This window comes from Alligator mississippiensis, chromosome 1 (assembly GCF_030867095.1).
Source record: "Alligator mississippiensis isolate rAllMis1 chromosome 1, rAllMis1, whole genome shotgun sequence".
Classification (NCBI taxonomy): Eukaryota; Metazoa; Chordata; order Crocodylia; family Alligatoridae; genus Alligator; species Alligator mississippiensis.
This window is the reverse complement of record NC_081824.1, coordinates 241939578-241955119: the sequence shown is the minus strand read 5'-3', so window position 1 is coordinate 241955119 and position 15542 is coordinate 241939578. Positions and strand designations below refer to the sequence as shown.

The window sequence follows — 15542 nt, the reverse complement described above, 5'->3', positions numbered from 1 at the left end:
ACCTCAGGCTTCATGTGCTCCATAAATCATGGTGTGAACATGGTTAACAGGTTCCTTTCCCTTCTAGGTGGTGCTATGGCTCAACAGGTTCCAGTCCAAGCCATCCAGGTGCACCAGGCCCCACAGCAAACGTCTCCTTCCAGTGACAGCAGCACTGATCTCACCCAGACCTCTTCCAGTGGAACAGGTAACCTGCCTCCTTTCTGGCTGGTGCAGTATCTCATTTGCAGGTCCAGCTCCAGGCACCGATGTCAGCTAGTGATGACTTGGCAACAGTGATCTCTTGCACATACCATGCTTTCTGGCTCCTGCTTTGGATGTCATTCCTGGCTTTTCCTTCTCCCCCTTCTGTACCTGTGGGCATTGGACCTGTGATCTTAGTTTTCCTGGTGATATGTGGGACTGGCTAGGGTAGATGGGAGTTGGTGATAATGCTTGGTTGTGCAGCTGCCTAAGGATGTAGAGGGGAGTCCATGTTTCCTGCATGGACTGACGTCTGTTGCTAATTTCCAGATTCCTTAATCAAAGATTGAAGTTTTAAATAGTAACCTGTGGAGATATGTCTGCCACATACATGGATGAGAAAAGCATGGGGGGCAAAAACTGTATCCAGCCCTGGCTGAGCTCAGAGCCTAGCAGGGGGTGGGCTGAATCCCTACCCTGCCTTGCACAGTTGCTTCTTCACTGGGAACAGGGAGCAAGAGCTGAGGATATCAGAGTGAAGAATGAAGCACCCCTCAGACTATCCCAGTGTTGTGTCCCTGAGACCACTCTGAAAATGGGGATCATAACAGAACCCAATGTTTTGCAGAGTGCTGGTGGGTGTAACAACATTTACTCCCATTGTGCAAATGGTCCTTAAGTAAGAAGCTGGACTGAATAGTTGTAAGTGACAAGCTGCTTCTTGGGCCACCTCAGTGCACACATTCCTTCAGAGCTTAGGTTTTTCACAAGGCTTTGGGAAGTCCCATACCATGTGACATTTCTCTACTTTGCTAGCTAGTCTGGAGAGGGGTTGGAAATTGCTGTTCGCTTTTGTATGAGGCGGGCTCAAAGGATTTTCTCCTCTTGTTTTTCATTTTGCAAGTACTCCTTGAACAGCAAACTGAATTGTTTGAATTATGACTGAAAAACTACCTTTTGACCTGTGCCTGCCTAACAATTGTGAAGATGGATCAGCTGGGAAGATCTGCAAGGTTGTTCGTAGAAGTTGGCATCTGAGCTGCTTACACATCCAGGATTGGCAGACTGGAAGGGACAAAGAAAGGGCAGTGCCTTGCAGGAAAATAAAGTTCTGTGTTAGAGGTGTCCCCTCCTGAAGGCCTAGGCATGGTATGACAGGCACAGGGATGTGTTGCTCGGGGAAACCTGGCATTTACCAGTGGATAAACCCAGTTCCTCCACCAGTGACCATATGTGCAAGGGCAAAGAGTTGGGGTGTTGTAGGACAGTGCTTTGTGCTGAATGACTCCTGGCTGTGAGTAGCAGAGTCAAACCTCTTCAGAGGAACATGGGGTGGTCAGAGGTGTTTCATCATTCTCACATCCTCAGCTTTTGCTTCATGGTCCCAATGCCAAGGCCACTGCACTGGACTGGGCAGGGTAGGGCAGGGCTCTGCCTGCCCCACAGGGAGTGTGCAGCTTTGTACCAGGGCTGGATATGGCTTAATTCTCTGCTGAAATATTCATCAGATGGAAATGTTTTTATTATCTCTTTCCTATCACTTACTAAAGAGTTGGTAAGTCATTTTCTCTCCACTGAACAGTCCCACATGCATTCTGTGTTGGCAGCTCTACTAGTTTGCCTGCTAGAGCTTGGCAAAGGTGACTGGTACTGTGCAGAGTAAAGAACTGGTTACTAGTGACATCTGGTGGTTGCAGTAGTCCTTGCATGATACAATCTGTGGTATGATTGGTGATGCTCACCCTTGCCACCTGTGTAGAAGAGGTGGCTTGAGAATTCAAGCCAATGGTGAGAAATATCTTGATTGCATGCTTTCAGGAGGCTTGGAGTGGGTGAGCTGTACTGTGCTGTAAAGCAAGGAAGTGACAATCTAGTGGCCCTTTTTCTATAAGAAGCCAGGGTAACTTTGTACCTTATAGACTAACCAATGTAGATATATAACACAAGCTTTTGTGAGTTGTAGCTCAGTTCATCATGCTGAGTCAAGGTTTGCCTCAGTTAATTTGGCCTTAAGAGAAGAAAAAAAAAAGTCCTGGTCTGGCCCCACTTCTGCTCAGGCTCTTGGCCCTTCTCCAGACTCCCTGAATTTGCTGTCAGGTATTGCTCTCTGCAGTGCTGTGCTGCCAGCACCTTTCTCCTCACTTTCCAGTCTGTGCTTCTCAATATTTGTCCTTCCTATTGGTCTCTTTTGTTGCCTGGAGCTCTAGGCCCATCCTCCTTAAGCCGTCCTCTGCCTTTGGACACCACTGACTGTGCTCTACAATTCTTCCCCTCTTTTTGCATCTGTGAATCCACCCTCCTGTGGTTCTCCTCCTCACTCTCTTAGCTGTTCATTTAGTGAGTTCCCTTCATCCCCATTCCAGACCATGGTGGAGGCCCCACAGGGCTCCCTACAGAGCTCCTTTGAGTTCTCATCTCCTGTCCTACACCCAGTCTCTTAACTTAGACTGAACTTGTCATTAAATTGAAACTGGGTGAATACCTTGATGCAAAGAAAATATTCTCTGCATCTGCAGAAGAGGCAACTGCTGTCAAAGCTGGTTTGGCCATTTAACAAACTCTTATTCTGGGTGCCCAGTGCCTCCCATCTGCTGCTGACCTGCTTTAGAACATCAGTAGCAGTTTTGAACTGCATAATATTTTTAATTTAAATTCTGAGAGTAGATTATTAAGAGCTAAACTTATTACAGATGTAATATTTAAAGAGTGTATTTTAAAAAGAAAAAGGATTACATTTTAATTTTTAAAAGAAGAAACCATTTAAAAAAATGTAAATAACATTTTTCATTTAAAATTTCCACTTTTAAACATTTTAACATTTTTCATTTAAAATACCCACTTTTAAACCTTTCTAAGAACCATTTTTTTTAAACCTGAGTACACCTGGTGCTGGCCGTATTTCTTTATTCACTCACCCTAGCCATCTGCTACCACGTAGCTCTCACCTGCTTATGGCTTTCAGCTGTCCTAGCTACTCCCAGCCACCCTTTTACTGGGAAGGCTCTCACTTTCTTGTTGATTCTCTGCGTCCCTGCTTGGAAGTTCATAGATTCATAGATATTAGGGCTGGAAGGGACCTCAGTAGATCATCGAGTCTGACCCCCTGCATGAGCAAGAAAGAGTGCTGGGTTCAGATGACCCCAGCCAGATGCCTATCTAACCTCCTCTTGAAGACCCCCAGGGTAGGGGAGAGCTCCACCTCCCTTGGGAGCCCGTTCCAGATTTTGGCCACTCTAACTGTGAAGAAGTTCTTCCTAATGTCCAGTCTAAATCTGTTCTCTGCTAACTTATGGCCATTATTTCTTGTGACCCCCAGGGGTGCCTTGGTGAGTAGAACCTCACCAATTCCCTTCTGTGCTCCCATGATGAATTTATAGGCAGCCACAAGGTTGTCTCTCAACCTTCTCTTGCAGAGCCTGAAGAGGTCCAGGTGCCCCAGTCTCTCCTCATAGGGCTTGGCCTGCAAGCCCTTAACCATACGAGTGGCCCTTCTCTGGACCCTCTCCAGGTTATCCACATCCCTCTTGAAGTGTGGCGCCCAAAACTGGACGCAGTATTCCAACTGTGGTCTGACCAGTACCTGATAGAGGGGAAGTATCACCTCCTTGCTTCTGTTTGTCATGCATCTGCTGATGCATGATAAAGTGCAGTTAGCTTTTCTGATGGCTTCGTCACACTGCCGACTCATGTTCATCTTGGAGTCCAGTAGGACTCCAAGATCCCTTTCCGCTTCCGTTCCACCAAGCAGGTTATTTCCTAGGCAGTAGGTATGCTGGACATTTTTCCTCCCTAGGTACAGCACTTTGCATTTCTCCTTGTTGAATTGCATTCTGTTGTTTTCTGCCCATTTGTCCAACCTGTCCAGGTCTGCCTGTAGTTGTTCCCTGCCCTCCGGCTTGTCCACTTCTCCCCACAGTTTTGTGTCATCCGCAAACTTGGACAGAGTACACTTCACTCCCTCGTCCAAGTCGCTGATGAAGACATTAAAGAGTATCGGTCCAAGGACTGAGCCCTGCAGGACCCCGCTGCCCACGCCCTTCTAGGTTGACACTGACCCATCTACCACCACTCTCTGGGTACGACTCTCTAGGCAATTTGCCACCCACCGGACTGTGTAATCATCCAAGTCACAGCCTTTTAATTTGCTCAGCAGTATGGGATGGGATACCGTATCGAAGGCCTTCCTGAAGTCTAAGTAAACAATGTCTACCCCTACTCCAGCGTCCAGGTGTTTTGTAACCTGGTCATAAAAAGAGACTAGATTGGTCAGGCATGATCTACCTGCTACAAACCCATGCTGGTTTCCCCTCAGCATAATTTTTCCTGCTGGGCTCTCACATATATGAGCCTTAATAATCTTTTCAAAGACTTTGCCAAGGATGGAGGTGAGACTGATTGGCCTGTAGTTGCTTGGATCCTCCTTCCTCCCCTTCTTGAAAATAGGGACCACATTGGCTCTTTTCCAGTCCTCCGGGACCTGGCCTGTGTGCCAGGAGTGCTCAAATATTCTTGCCAGTGGCTGTGCAATGACATCAGCCAGTGTCTTCAGTACCCTTGGATGGAGCTCATCCGGACCTGCCGACTTAAACGCATCCAGTCCTTCCAAGTGACTCTGCAACATCTCAGGGTCAATGCTTGGTAGTCTGGCACCCTGTTGTTGCCTCTACAATCCCATCGTGAGACTTGTCTTGCCCCTCGTTTAGGAACACCGAGGCAAAGAACTCATTGAGGAGTTCAGCCTTGTTCCCTCTGTCTGTCACCAATTGCTTTTGCCCATTCAGTAGTGGTCCTATACTTCCCTGGGCCTTCCTTTTACTCCCTGTATATCTGAAAAACAGTTTGGCATACTGTGGCATACTGTGTTTCATAAAAATAGTTAAAGAGTAGAAAAGATAAATGCCCCTTCCTGCTCTCTGCACTGGTGAAGGACCCCAATCAGCCAATGGCGAATGAAAGGCCAGATGCATGAGTGCTCTCAGAGCAAGGGAAAGCATCTAGGAGGCAGAGTGCAGCTGTGGAGCCAGTCCATGTCCATCAAGCTGGGCCAATAGGCTCACATTTGTGATTCTGCTGCTGTGCCGCTAGAGGCAGGGAAGAAGGCAGCTTGAAAGCTAAGTGAGTCCTGTACATAGACCTGCAGAAAGCAGAAGGTAAGCTGGGAGTGTATATCAATGTCTTAATGGCTTAAACAAATAGCTATAGGGCTTGTGTCATTCTCTCCAAATTAAACCTTGCAAACCCAGGCAGCTTAGAATTCAGGTTATATATAAAAGAAATGTAAACATGCTGAGACCTGGAAGCACACAAACAACCTGATCTTGAGGCAGCCCAAAGAGAAAAAAAGCTCTAGTGTCTCCCTAAAGCAGTCAGGTTAACACTGGACAAAAGTGCCATGAAACCGAATCATCCTGGTGCAGTTACTTTAGGGCGCTGCTGCAAGAATGCAGGGTGCAGTGCAAGCTGTGCCTGTGGACTGGGAGCATTGAGGAAGGGGCAGAGTATGGCAGGTGAGTTGTGCTTTGGGGGTTGTGGGTGAGGGTGGAGTGGGGGCAGTGTGGGCTGTGGTGTAGTATGGCTGCTACTTCCATTTCCCTGAATGACACTTGCTTTGTTTTGACACCAGTGACACTGCCAGCAACGATCATGACTTCGTCTGTGCCAACCACTGTGGGAGGCCACATGATGTACCCCAGCCCACACGCAGTGATGTATGCCCCCACGTCTGGTCTCACCGATGGTGGGCTCGCAGTCCTCAATGCTTTCTCCCAGGCACCATCAGCAATGCAGGTCTCTCATGGCCAAGTCCAGGAGCAGGGTAAGGTAGACAGGCAGTACTGCTGCTTTGTAGCAAGCAGCCTGTGCTGACAATCTTCTGTACGTGCAATACACTCGCTTGTGAGACACGAATGGGGTTTCTGAATGCGTAATGTTAACTTGTTTCCCTTTTGTATGAGCTGCCTCAATTTAAAAATGGGCCCTTTAAAGGAATGCTGCTGGTGGAGGCTTTTGGTCCTGAATGCTATCGACTTGTCTTGCATTTCTGGACTGATTGGAAGAGTTGGGTAGGCTTGAGGTGCAGGGTGCTCTGTGGATATTCATGGTCATTTCCCCATTCTTCTTCATAACCAAAAGCTCCTCCTGTAGCAGAGGCTGAGAGAGTGTGCTTTCTTGCAGAGAAACTCAAAGAATTTGTCACCTCTCCCATTAGTTCTCTGTGAGACTCATGCCACAGACTGCTTTAGATGACCACTGTTTTACTTCCCCTGCTTCTTTCTGTTTCCTGGCAGCATGGGGGATCACTGCCTTCCATGAAGGTGAGCCAGGTTTTCTAAGAACAGTCTCTCTCTATCTTATCCTATTGAGAAAAAGGGGTGTGGTCAGCAGTAAGGATAATTATTGAATGGGTTTCTGTGAAGATTTTGTGCTCCAGCCTCTGGTGAAGAAGCAAGTTTCATTTGTGAAGAATAATCACAAAAAATGACTTTACTCTTAAAAATATATTTTCAAAAACTACCTAGCACAGTAAAGTAGTGTTTGTGGTCCTCAGGTTGCCCTGATGAATGGAGACTCTTTTTTTTTTCAGTGCTTCTGGGCTTGGCTGCCACACAGGCCTAGGAGGAATATTTTTCTGCCCTCGTTGGTATAGGTTTCTTTCACGTTCCACAGAAACACTGGTTGTTGGATGCAGTCAAGGCTGGGTTTTTTACTAGTGTGCCAGCACTCTTGCTGGGACTAAAAATCCCAACAGTTCCTAGCTAGATGGTTTTGTTCCTCTGCTCAGGTCAGACCAATGGCTACGTGTGGGATTAGGAAGGAATCTTAGTCCCGCGATTGAATTGGTATGCACTATGTGGGTTCTTGCCTTCTTCTGTAGCAGGAAACCTGGTCCTCTTCCTTGGATCTCTGAAGTACATTTTAACAAACTACTTCCTGTCCTTGCTGTGGCAGGACATAAGCAGTTCCCTGCAGTCCCCTTGCTTGACCTGTGGCAAGTCAAAGGATGTTTTTGATGTTTCAGGCACTTGTCTGATACTTGTGCTGGGGTGGGGGTTGCAAAGTTTTTAATAATAGGTTAGGTAAGCACTTGTATAACGAGTGTTGTAGTAGGGACGCAAGCAAGGGGTTGGAATAGATGACCTCCAGCCCTACATCTCTCTGTTCTTATGAAATCCATTCCTAGGGAGAGGGACTAGAGAAGGGATGGACTCTGACCTGCTGTTTGCAGGATAATGGGAAGGGCAGGCAGGAGAGGAGCACTGGGACATATCACTTGCCAGTTTGGAAATGCAAAGCAACAGTACACTCACGGCCAACTCCTATATGGCTGGCTGCTCCTGCACTGCACCAGAATGTTGTTGTAAAGTAGCCAGTCTGTATTGCAGAATCAAGCCCCAGAACATTCGAACAAGATCATCTTTAGCATGTAAAACAGAAGTTTTAAGGTTACACTTAAAAATAGCTTGAGCAAGTTAAGGTAAGAAATCCTGGATGAAGACAATGCAAGAGCCCAAGTGATGTCATACCATGTCATGTAGTTCTTCTTTAAGGCAGTGTGTGGTCAATGTTTTTGGCAGCCATACCATGAATTAGTCTCATGCCCTCCCCAAGTGCTGCTCTGATTGAACCCTTTCTGCTACCCAGTCTGCTACTTTGCTTTCAGCTTCCTCCCCATTGCTTTCTGCCTGATCTGCTGCTCTGTTTTTCACTCCCTGCCCTATCTGCCACTGCTGCCTGTTCCCTCCCCAGTCTGGATGCCACAGACCTGTGCTGCAGGTTGGCCATCCCTTGTTTTAAGGTATGTCAGACACGGTGTCACCATAGGATACTTAAGGCTGTCTAAGGGAACAGAAACATGCACACCCAGGGCAAGTTTCAGGGTCTTATGCATTGCAGTGATGCTGGTATCTGTATTGGAGATTCTCTCTGTGGAATCTCCTCATAGTCTCCATCCAGGGCATTGCAATGACAGCTTTTGTGCCACTTCTATTACTGTTAAATCCTACTGAACTTTGTCCTGGTGTGTACCTATTCCCTCTTCTACAGGTCTGTGGATTGTTAGTGAGCAGTGATCGGAGGGATCTGGGAGTGGAGTGTCTGGAGAGGAATGTGGGATGGCAGAGGTGCTAGTCAGCCTGGACAGCTATTCACTAAGTTCTTTCCTGCCTGTATTGTGCTGAGCAGTAATCTATGTTGCTGCTGAGATGGTTGGTTTCATTCCTTGCTTTTCCTCTCTGTCTTTGGCAGGTGGAGTCCCACAGGTGTTCCTGACAGCCCCATCTGGCACAGTTCAGATCCCAGTCCAACTTCATCAGGTAGGCACAGAACATGGCATATTTATACGGCCCCCAGAGTAGGTCTGTGGGCGTGTGTGTCCATCTTGTCCCTAGATGTCTCAGTCTGTTGCTCTGTTAGCCCTGTGTATTTCTTCATCCTTCACCAGCTGCTTCCAGTCAGCAGTGCCTGGGAATATTCCCCAGGCAGGTCTGTTTTTAATCCCACTTTGTCCATCGTGCTTCCCATAAGTAGGGGAGGACCTGGATGGATCTTAATACTATGTGCGCAGCCAGAGATCACTGCTAAGGGCATATCTTACCTTTCAATGTTGCTCAAGCCCTTCCTGGCTGGAGGGAGAATTCCTGAAAGGCAGCATTAGCAAAGGAAAGGGCTTGCCCTGGCATTAACACTGCAACTCTGGCTAGATGTTCCCCTACTGCACAGAAGCAGTGCTTCTCTTTTGGCCCAGGAGGTATATTGGCCTCAGAGAAAAGGGCTGAAGTACCATTGGCATGCTGGACCTGGTAGAGAAGTTGCTGTGTGGAACTTTGTGTGGGTCGTCAGAGCCTGAACTGCTATTAATTCTCTGACTCTGGTGCACTCTGGTTTTGAGACCAATGTCACTCCCCTGGTGTTCTCCCATTTATTCTCTCTCTAGATGGCTGTCATTGGCCAGCAGACCAGCAGTGGCAGCAACCTGACGGAGCTGCAGGTGGTGAATTTGGACACATCACACAGCACCAAGAGTGACTGAGAGCCCTGTCGCGCCTGGCCCTGGAGCTGCAGCAGCTGCTGCCAGCCTCAGACTGTACTCAGCTGTGATGCTTGTCATCAGTTCTGAGACTGGCAGTGATTCCCTTCCATACAGACTGCATCACTTATTTATTGTTGCCTTTTTCACATTTCCTTTGCGCGCGCGCGCGCACACACACACACACACACACAGCCACACACACACAGCCACACACACACAGCCACACACACACACACAGCCACAGGATCCATAGGAAGCGGCTGAGTTGGGCTGTGCGGAGGTTGGTTGCATTTGGACATGTTTACTGTGCTTTTCTCACTCCAGCCAAAGAAACTCGTCTCCTGAGGGGAGCTTGCCCTGCGGTGTAAATAAATACCCGGTATCTGTTAGCAGATGGGAGCCCTGACTCCCTGCGGTATGTTCAGGAATCTCTATGTTGTGTTTGCCATGAGTATTAGAGCCAGGAAGGACACGACTCAGTGACAGGTGGTTGGGGTGCAGTGGCAGCAACCGCTACCCAAGGGAACTCTTGGCTGTCAGCTGCCCTGTGGCTCTGCCAGGAATGACCAGGCATTGTCTCAGGGCAGGTGGGTCCAGGCTGTGCCGCTGGCCTCAGCAATGTGCCTTGTCAGTCCATGTGACACGTCTTGGCCACAGCAGCAGGCTTCCTCTGTGCTTTGAAGTTTGCAGTGGAGCAAAAGCAAGTGAGCTGCTTCCAGTGAGTGCTTAAATGTGCATCTTGCTTCCACAGCCAGGAGGAACATGACTGTCAGCAGCAGCTTTTGCTGGAAGGGTGGTTGGGATGATATTCTGCTCCTGCTCAGGTGGCAGCACAGGTGTTAGGCCCAGGGGCGCAGCCTACATGACACAGAGCAGCCCCCCAGTTGTAGTTGAGTATGGAAGTGTATGAGGGTGGGCAGGGTGCACTGTCTCTTAACCTTGGACCTGGAACTGCCATTCCTAGTACACACTATAGCAAGCCTCTTGCACATCAACTGCAATGACAGTGGTCTTGTGCTAGTGGGTGTCCTCCAGGGGGGCTGTGACCCAGTGCACTGCACTTTCCTCCCAGGAGACTGGCCACATTTGGTTTGCTTGGGGTTGATGCTGGGAGGAACTGAGCTAGAAGCAGAGCGGCTTAAAAGTTTTCTGCTATGAAGGTGTCTTATTCTCTCTCCAAGGAAGTTGTTCTTATGCCACCTAACATTAGCCAGCTGTCTGGGAGCAAGGTAATGTGAACTGGCCTTCGCTCTTCTCCAAAGGCCCTGCAGATGGGCATTCTTTGTGTTGTGGACATCTCCTCATCCTCCATTAGCCAGGAATGCAACTGTGTACTCAAGGAATGGGCTGTCTGTTAGGCAGTGGGAACTCAGGTTGCAACTCATGAGGGCTGTTCTTCCTGCATGCTGAATCAAGTGAGGTGTGTGCCCCTGACATTGCTTGTCTTCTGAAGGGGGCAGTACAACAGCCTGATTGCCTCCCTGCTGACAACAATACGTGCTATGGGGAGGTGGTTCTGCTACCCTTAGTGAGTTCTGAACTACTGCTCTTAACCTGAGGTGGAGAAAACAGCTTAAATGTTAAAGGGAAAACCTTCAGGAGCAGCTGGACAGCATTGCTGGGGCAGCAGGAGGGGCCTGTTGTAGATTTCTAGGGCACCTGTCCACAGTTGTGAGACACCCTGGGCAGCAGAGGAACATTTGTATGTGCTTTGTTCATACTGATGGAGCAGGAGAGGGGAGGATTTGCAAGGAGGACCTCTCCATTCTGGCCAGGGAGAGGAAGATAAAGTTACAGTGAATGGCTTTGCGGCCCTGCTCCCTAGCAACATCTTTGGAGAGAGAGGAGGCTGCAGACTCCTTAGGGAAAGAAGCAGCTACTGTAACTTTTTTTTTTTTTAAATTAAAGACAAAAGAAGCCTTGAAAAAAAATGACTTTATTTTTCTAAGTGTTAAACTCAGTATTTATGTAATTCTTAAAGGAATAAAAGTCTGGCTCCTGTACAGTTTTCATGGGGTTTGTACCACAGGGAGGGGGGAAAGGGACAGGAAGGGGCCTTGCTTTTTGATTTGTATTGTAACCTTTGACATGTTCCCTTAAGCATTAGCGTTTAAGCTGCTATTCTTGCCCTGCCTGCCTGACAGGTGCTAGGAATTAAATTGGAGCCAGCCGGAGGCCAGCTCAGCTTTGCTGGATGGTCCTACTTTCCTCACACCCAGCTGTTCCGTGTCACTTCTGCCAGGACTTCTGTTCCACAATCTGACCAAGCAGCTGCCCTGGATCAGCCCATGTGATTAGCATGCATATTAAGCAGCAAACCAAATTCTGGTTCTGATGGAGCAAGCAGTGGCATCTGAGCTCTGCTTCCACTTGGATGGGTGGGCAATGTCAAGGAGCAACATAACAAGGGAAGGAGCACAGCTGAGAAGGGTCTGTCCCATTGGACAAATCTAGTAGAAACGTGGCTGATGCAGGGTGCCTAGGTACCCTAGAAGACTGCAGTGGTCTTGGATACCTAGTCATTATTTGGCCAGAACTGAAAGAGCTTTTAGTCATCAGTACATAAAGCCAAGAAAGGGATAATAGGACTGTACTGAGATCTCCATAATACTGTCATCAGCCTGGAAAATAAGTGCTTCCGAAAGTGTGTTCCTGGGAGAGCTTCAGGAGGGAGTTTCAAATATACCTGTGAAGCCTTAATTTTCCCTGAGTTGGTTGGGAGGTGAATGCCCAGCCTTGAGGTTTTTGGTAAGGAAGATGTTAAGAGTTTATGTTGTGCAGCTCTTCTGTTCTCCACTGCCACTCTGTGCTGCAGGAGATGAGCTCTGCCTCTCAGCAGAAGGCCCTTGGCAGTCTTGGTAGATGGGTCTCTCACTTCATTCCTTTTTTTCAGAAGAGAAACTGTTCATGATTTTGACTCCAAGCCTCTCCCTCACTAGTTTCAGCCCCAGCCTTCTCATTGCATTCTACTCTGGTGATCTGAATAGGGTTTTTCCCAGTCAAAGGCCTGGGCTTTCTGGGTACCTGCATAAAGAGCTACTCTTCTCTCTCTTATTTGCACTGAGAAGCTTCTTGGAAACTTTCAAGTTAAACTTTCAGATCACCTGTCTGTGGAGATCCTGCCTCCAGTCTGTAGCTGGAGCCAGTAAGGGGGCAGAAGCCAAGGAAGAACTAGTTTTCAATAGAGTACAGGAAGGTAGTGATACCAAGGCCTCCCTAGGAGAGATGTCCATGGAACAGACCCACTCTTCAAGGCAGTGGATCTTCTTGCAGCTGGAGAGGAAAAGGGCAAGGGTTGTATTTGGAGACTATACCAGGTCATAACCATTGTACGCATGTGGCTTTTCTTGGGTCAGTGCTGTGAAACTCAGCCCTTGGCAGTGTATGGGATTAGATTATTAAAATTTACCTGCCACTTCAGGAAATAATCACCCCCATGATCTTAGCCCCCTTCCCACCCACCCTCTACAAAAGACAAATGCAGGTTAAACGCTAATGTTGCATTTTATTTAAAGTGCAAACTTGTAAGAACACTTGTGTATCAGGGATGAAATGGCATTTACTGTGTGGTGACATTTTTAGTTCATTTTAGAGATTGTTTTTGATTTTGTGTGTGTGTGTATCTGAGCGTGTGCCTGTCGCAGAGGGTGCGGGGAGGGTTGTGTGTGTGTGTCTGTGTGTGTGCGTTTTTTTTTCTTTTTTTTTTTTTTAAGTTTCCAGGGTTGTGTTTCTGGAAGGATGTGGAAGTAATCACAGTACTATGTACAGAGCCTTCTTTTGTATTAAAAAATACTTTCAATAAATGTATCATTTTGTGCACAGATCTGGTTGTCATATATGTATGTATATGTGTTGTCATGTGTATATATGTATGTGTGTATATGTCCTTTTCTGCTGAGTTGCTGCTTAGCCAGTTGGTTCCCAGCCTGTGCCAGTGTATGGGATTGTTCTGTTCCAAGTGCAGGACTTTGCACTTGTCCTTATTGAACTTCATGACACTGCTTTTGGTCCAATCCTCCAATTTGTGGAAGTCTCTCTGAATCCTAGTCCTAACCTCCAGGGTATCTACTCCCCCCATCTTGGTGTCATTTGCAAACTTGCTGAGGGTACCAGATCATTGATGAAGACATTGAACAGAACTGGTCTTTGGACTGACCCCAGGGGCACTCCACTTGATACTGGCTGCCAACTAGACATCAAGCCATTGATTATTCCCCTTGGAACTTGATGATCCTGCCAGTTTTCTATCCACCTTACAGTCCATTCATCCACCCCATACTTCCTTAGCTTGTTTGTGAGGATGTTGTGGGAGACCATATCAAAAGCCTTGCTTAAGTCAAGGTGTATCACATTCACTGCTTTCTCTGCATCCAGAGCCAGTCATGTCATCATAGGAGGAATCAGATTGGTCAGACATGACCTGCCCTTGGTGAATCTATGTTCACTGTTTCTAATCCCCTTCTCCAAGTATTTAGAAATGAATTCCTTTGAGGACCTGCTCCAATTTACCAGGGATTGAGGTGAGTGTAATTCCTTGGATTTTCCTTCCTTTTTTTAAAGATGGGCACTATATTTGCCCTTTTCCAGTCAAACTTTATCTCCTAACTGCCACGAGTTTTCAAAGGTAATAGCCAGCAGCTCTGCAATCACATTGGCCAACTCCCGTGGCACCCTCGAGTGTATCACATCTGGCCCCAAGGACTTGTACATTTCCAGCTTTTCTGAATAATTCCTAACCTGTCTTTTGCCATGGTCAGTTGCTGTCCTCATCCCTAGACTGTACTGCCAAATGCATTAGTCTGGGAGCTGATCTCACCTGTGAAGACGGAGGTGTAAAAGGCATTGAGTATTTCAGCCTTTTCTGCATCATCTGTCACTAGGTTGCCTCCCCCATTCAGAAAGGGACCCACCCTTTCCCTGATCTTTCTCTTGTTGGTAGCATACTTGTAGAAACCCTTGTTACCCTTGCTAGCTGCAACTCCAATTGCACTTTGGCCTTTCTGATTTCATCCCTGCCTGCCCAAGCAATACTCTTACACTCTTTCCAAATTGTTTGTCCAAGCTTCCACTCCTTGTAAGCTTCCTTTTTGTGTTCAAGCTCATCAAAGACGAGCTGGTCTTCTGCCATACTTGCTAGTTTCCTGTATATTGGGATATTTCATTTCTGTACCTTCAGTAAAGTTTATTTAAAATACAACCAGCTGTCCTCTGTCTGGGCTTTTGCCTATCAGTTCCTTGAGTGAGTTGAAGTTTGATTTTCTGAAGCCCAGGGTCCTTACTCTGCTACTCTCCTTTCTTCCGTCAGGATCTCAGAACTGGCATACAGACAGCAGAACAGATGGCTGAACTGAGTCATCTCATTGTTGCTGCTGCCCAAGTTGCCATTGGCTTCTACACCCCCCACCAATTTTTCCTTGTTTGAGCAGCAAGTGAAGAAGAGCACACCCTGCAGCTGGCTGTGCCAGGCAGCTGTCCCCAATACTCTCCAAAAATGTCTTGGATTTCCTGTGCACTGCTGTATTGTCCTCCCAGTGGATGTCAGGGTGACTGATGTCCCCCATGAGAACCAGAGGTTGTGATTGGGAAACTTCTGCTAGGTGTTTTGAAGAGAGCTTCATTCTGGTCTGGTGGTCTATAGCAGCCTCTCCCCACCATGCCATCACCCTTGTTGCTCTCCCGTGACCCTAACCCAGAGACTTTCAATAGGTGGCCCCATCTCCCAGCTTCATACTGGTGCACTGAACAATCATAGGGCTTTTATGTGCAGCACAACTCTTCCTCCTTTTGTCCTGTGCCTGTCTTTCCTGAACAACTTGTACCCATCCATGACTACTCCAGTCATGTGAGCTATCCTACCACGTCATAGTGCTGTGACTGAGAGCACGTCCAGTTCTTACTGCTGGCTTCCCAGGCTCCATGCAGACACTTGAGGTGACCAGCCTGTTGCCCTACTTTATCAGGAAGAATAAGGCCTCCCCTATTGCCCCCTCCTACTTGCTGTTCTTCCATGTCTCCCGCTTCCCCTTACCTCAGGGCTTTGGTCTCTTATTTCTCCTCCCTCCCCCGCCCCAGTTTAAAGCCTTCCTAGCGGCCTGCACACATGCCTCTTAGGTCAGGTGGGTCCCGTCTCTTCCCAGCAATCCTGTTTTTTGGAACTACGTCATGTGGGCGAAGAAGCCAAAGCCCTGCTGGGTATAGTAGGCGCGGGAAGGGTGCCAGGCGGCGCTCCCGCACGCACTGTCCTACAAGAACTCGGGCCGGGGCCGGGGCCGGGGCCGGGCTGCGCGCCGGACTGGCGCTGGAGGCCATGGGAGCGAGAAACATCCGGCGC

At 47.9% G+C, this 15542-nt stretch overlaps 1 protein-coding gene across 2 annotated transcripts in view; it reads left to right on the top strand.

Moving 5' to 3' along the window:
• The window catches only part of SRF (serum response factor), a 43226-nt gene extending 30192 nt beyond the window's left edge, over positions 1 to 13034 (top strand). For both annotated transcript variants that reach the window (XM_019476045.2, XM_059720355.1), the window contains 4 exons: positions 68 to 187; positions 5807 to 5998; positions 8428 to 8495; positions 9116 to 13034. In XM_019476045.2, coding sequence (XP_019331590.2) covers positions 68 to 187; positions 5807 to 5998; positions 8428 to 8495; positions 9116 to 9211 — 476 coding nt within the window. In that variant the 3' untranslated portion in view covers positions 9212 to 13034. The remainder of the gene's footprint in view (positions 1 to 67; positions 188 to 5806; positions 5999 to 8427; positions 8496 to 9115) is intronic.
• Positions 13035 to 15542: the final 2508 nt, after the last annotated feature.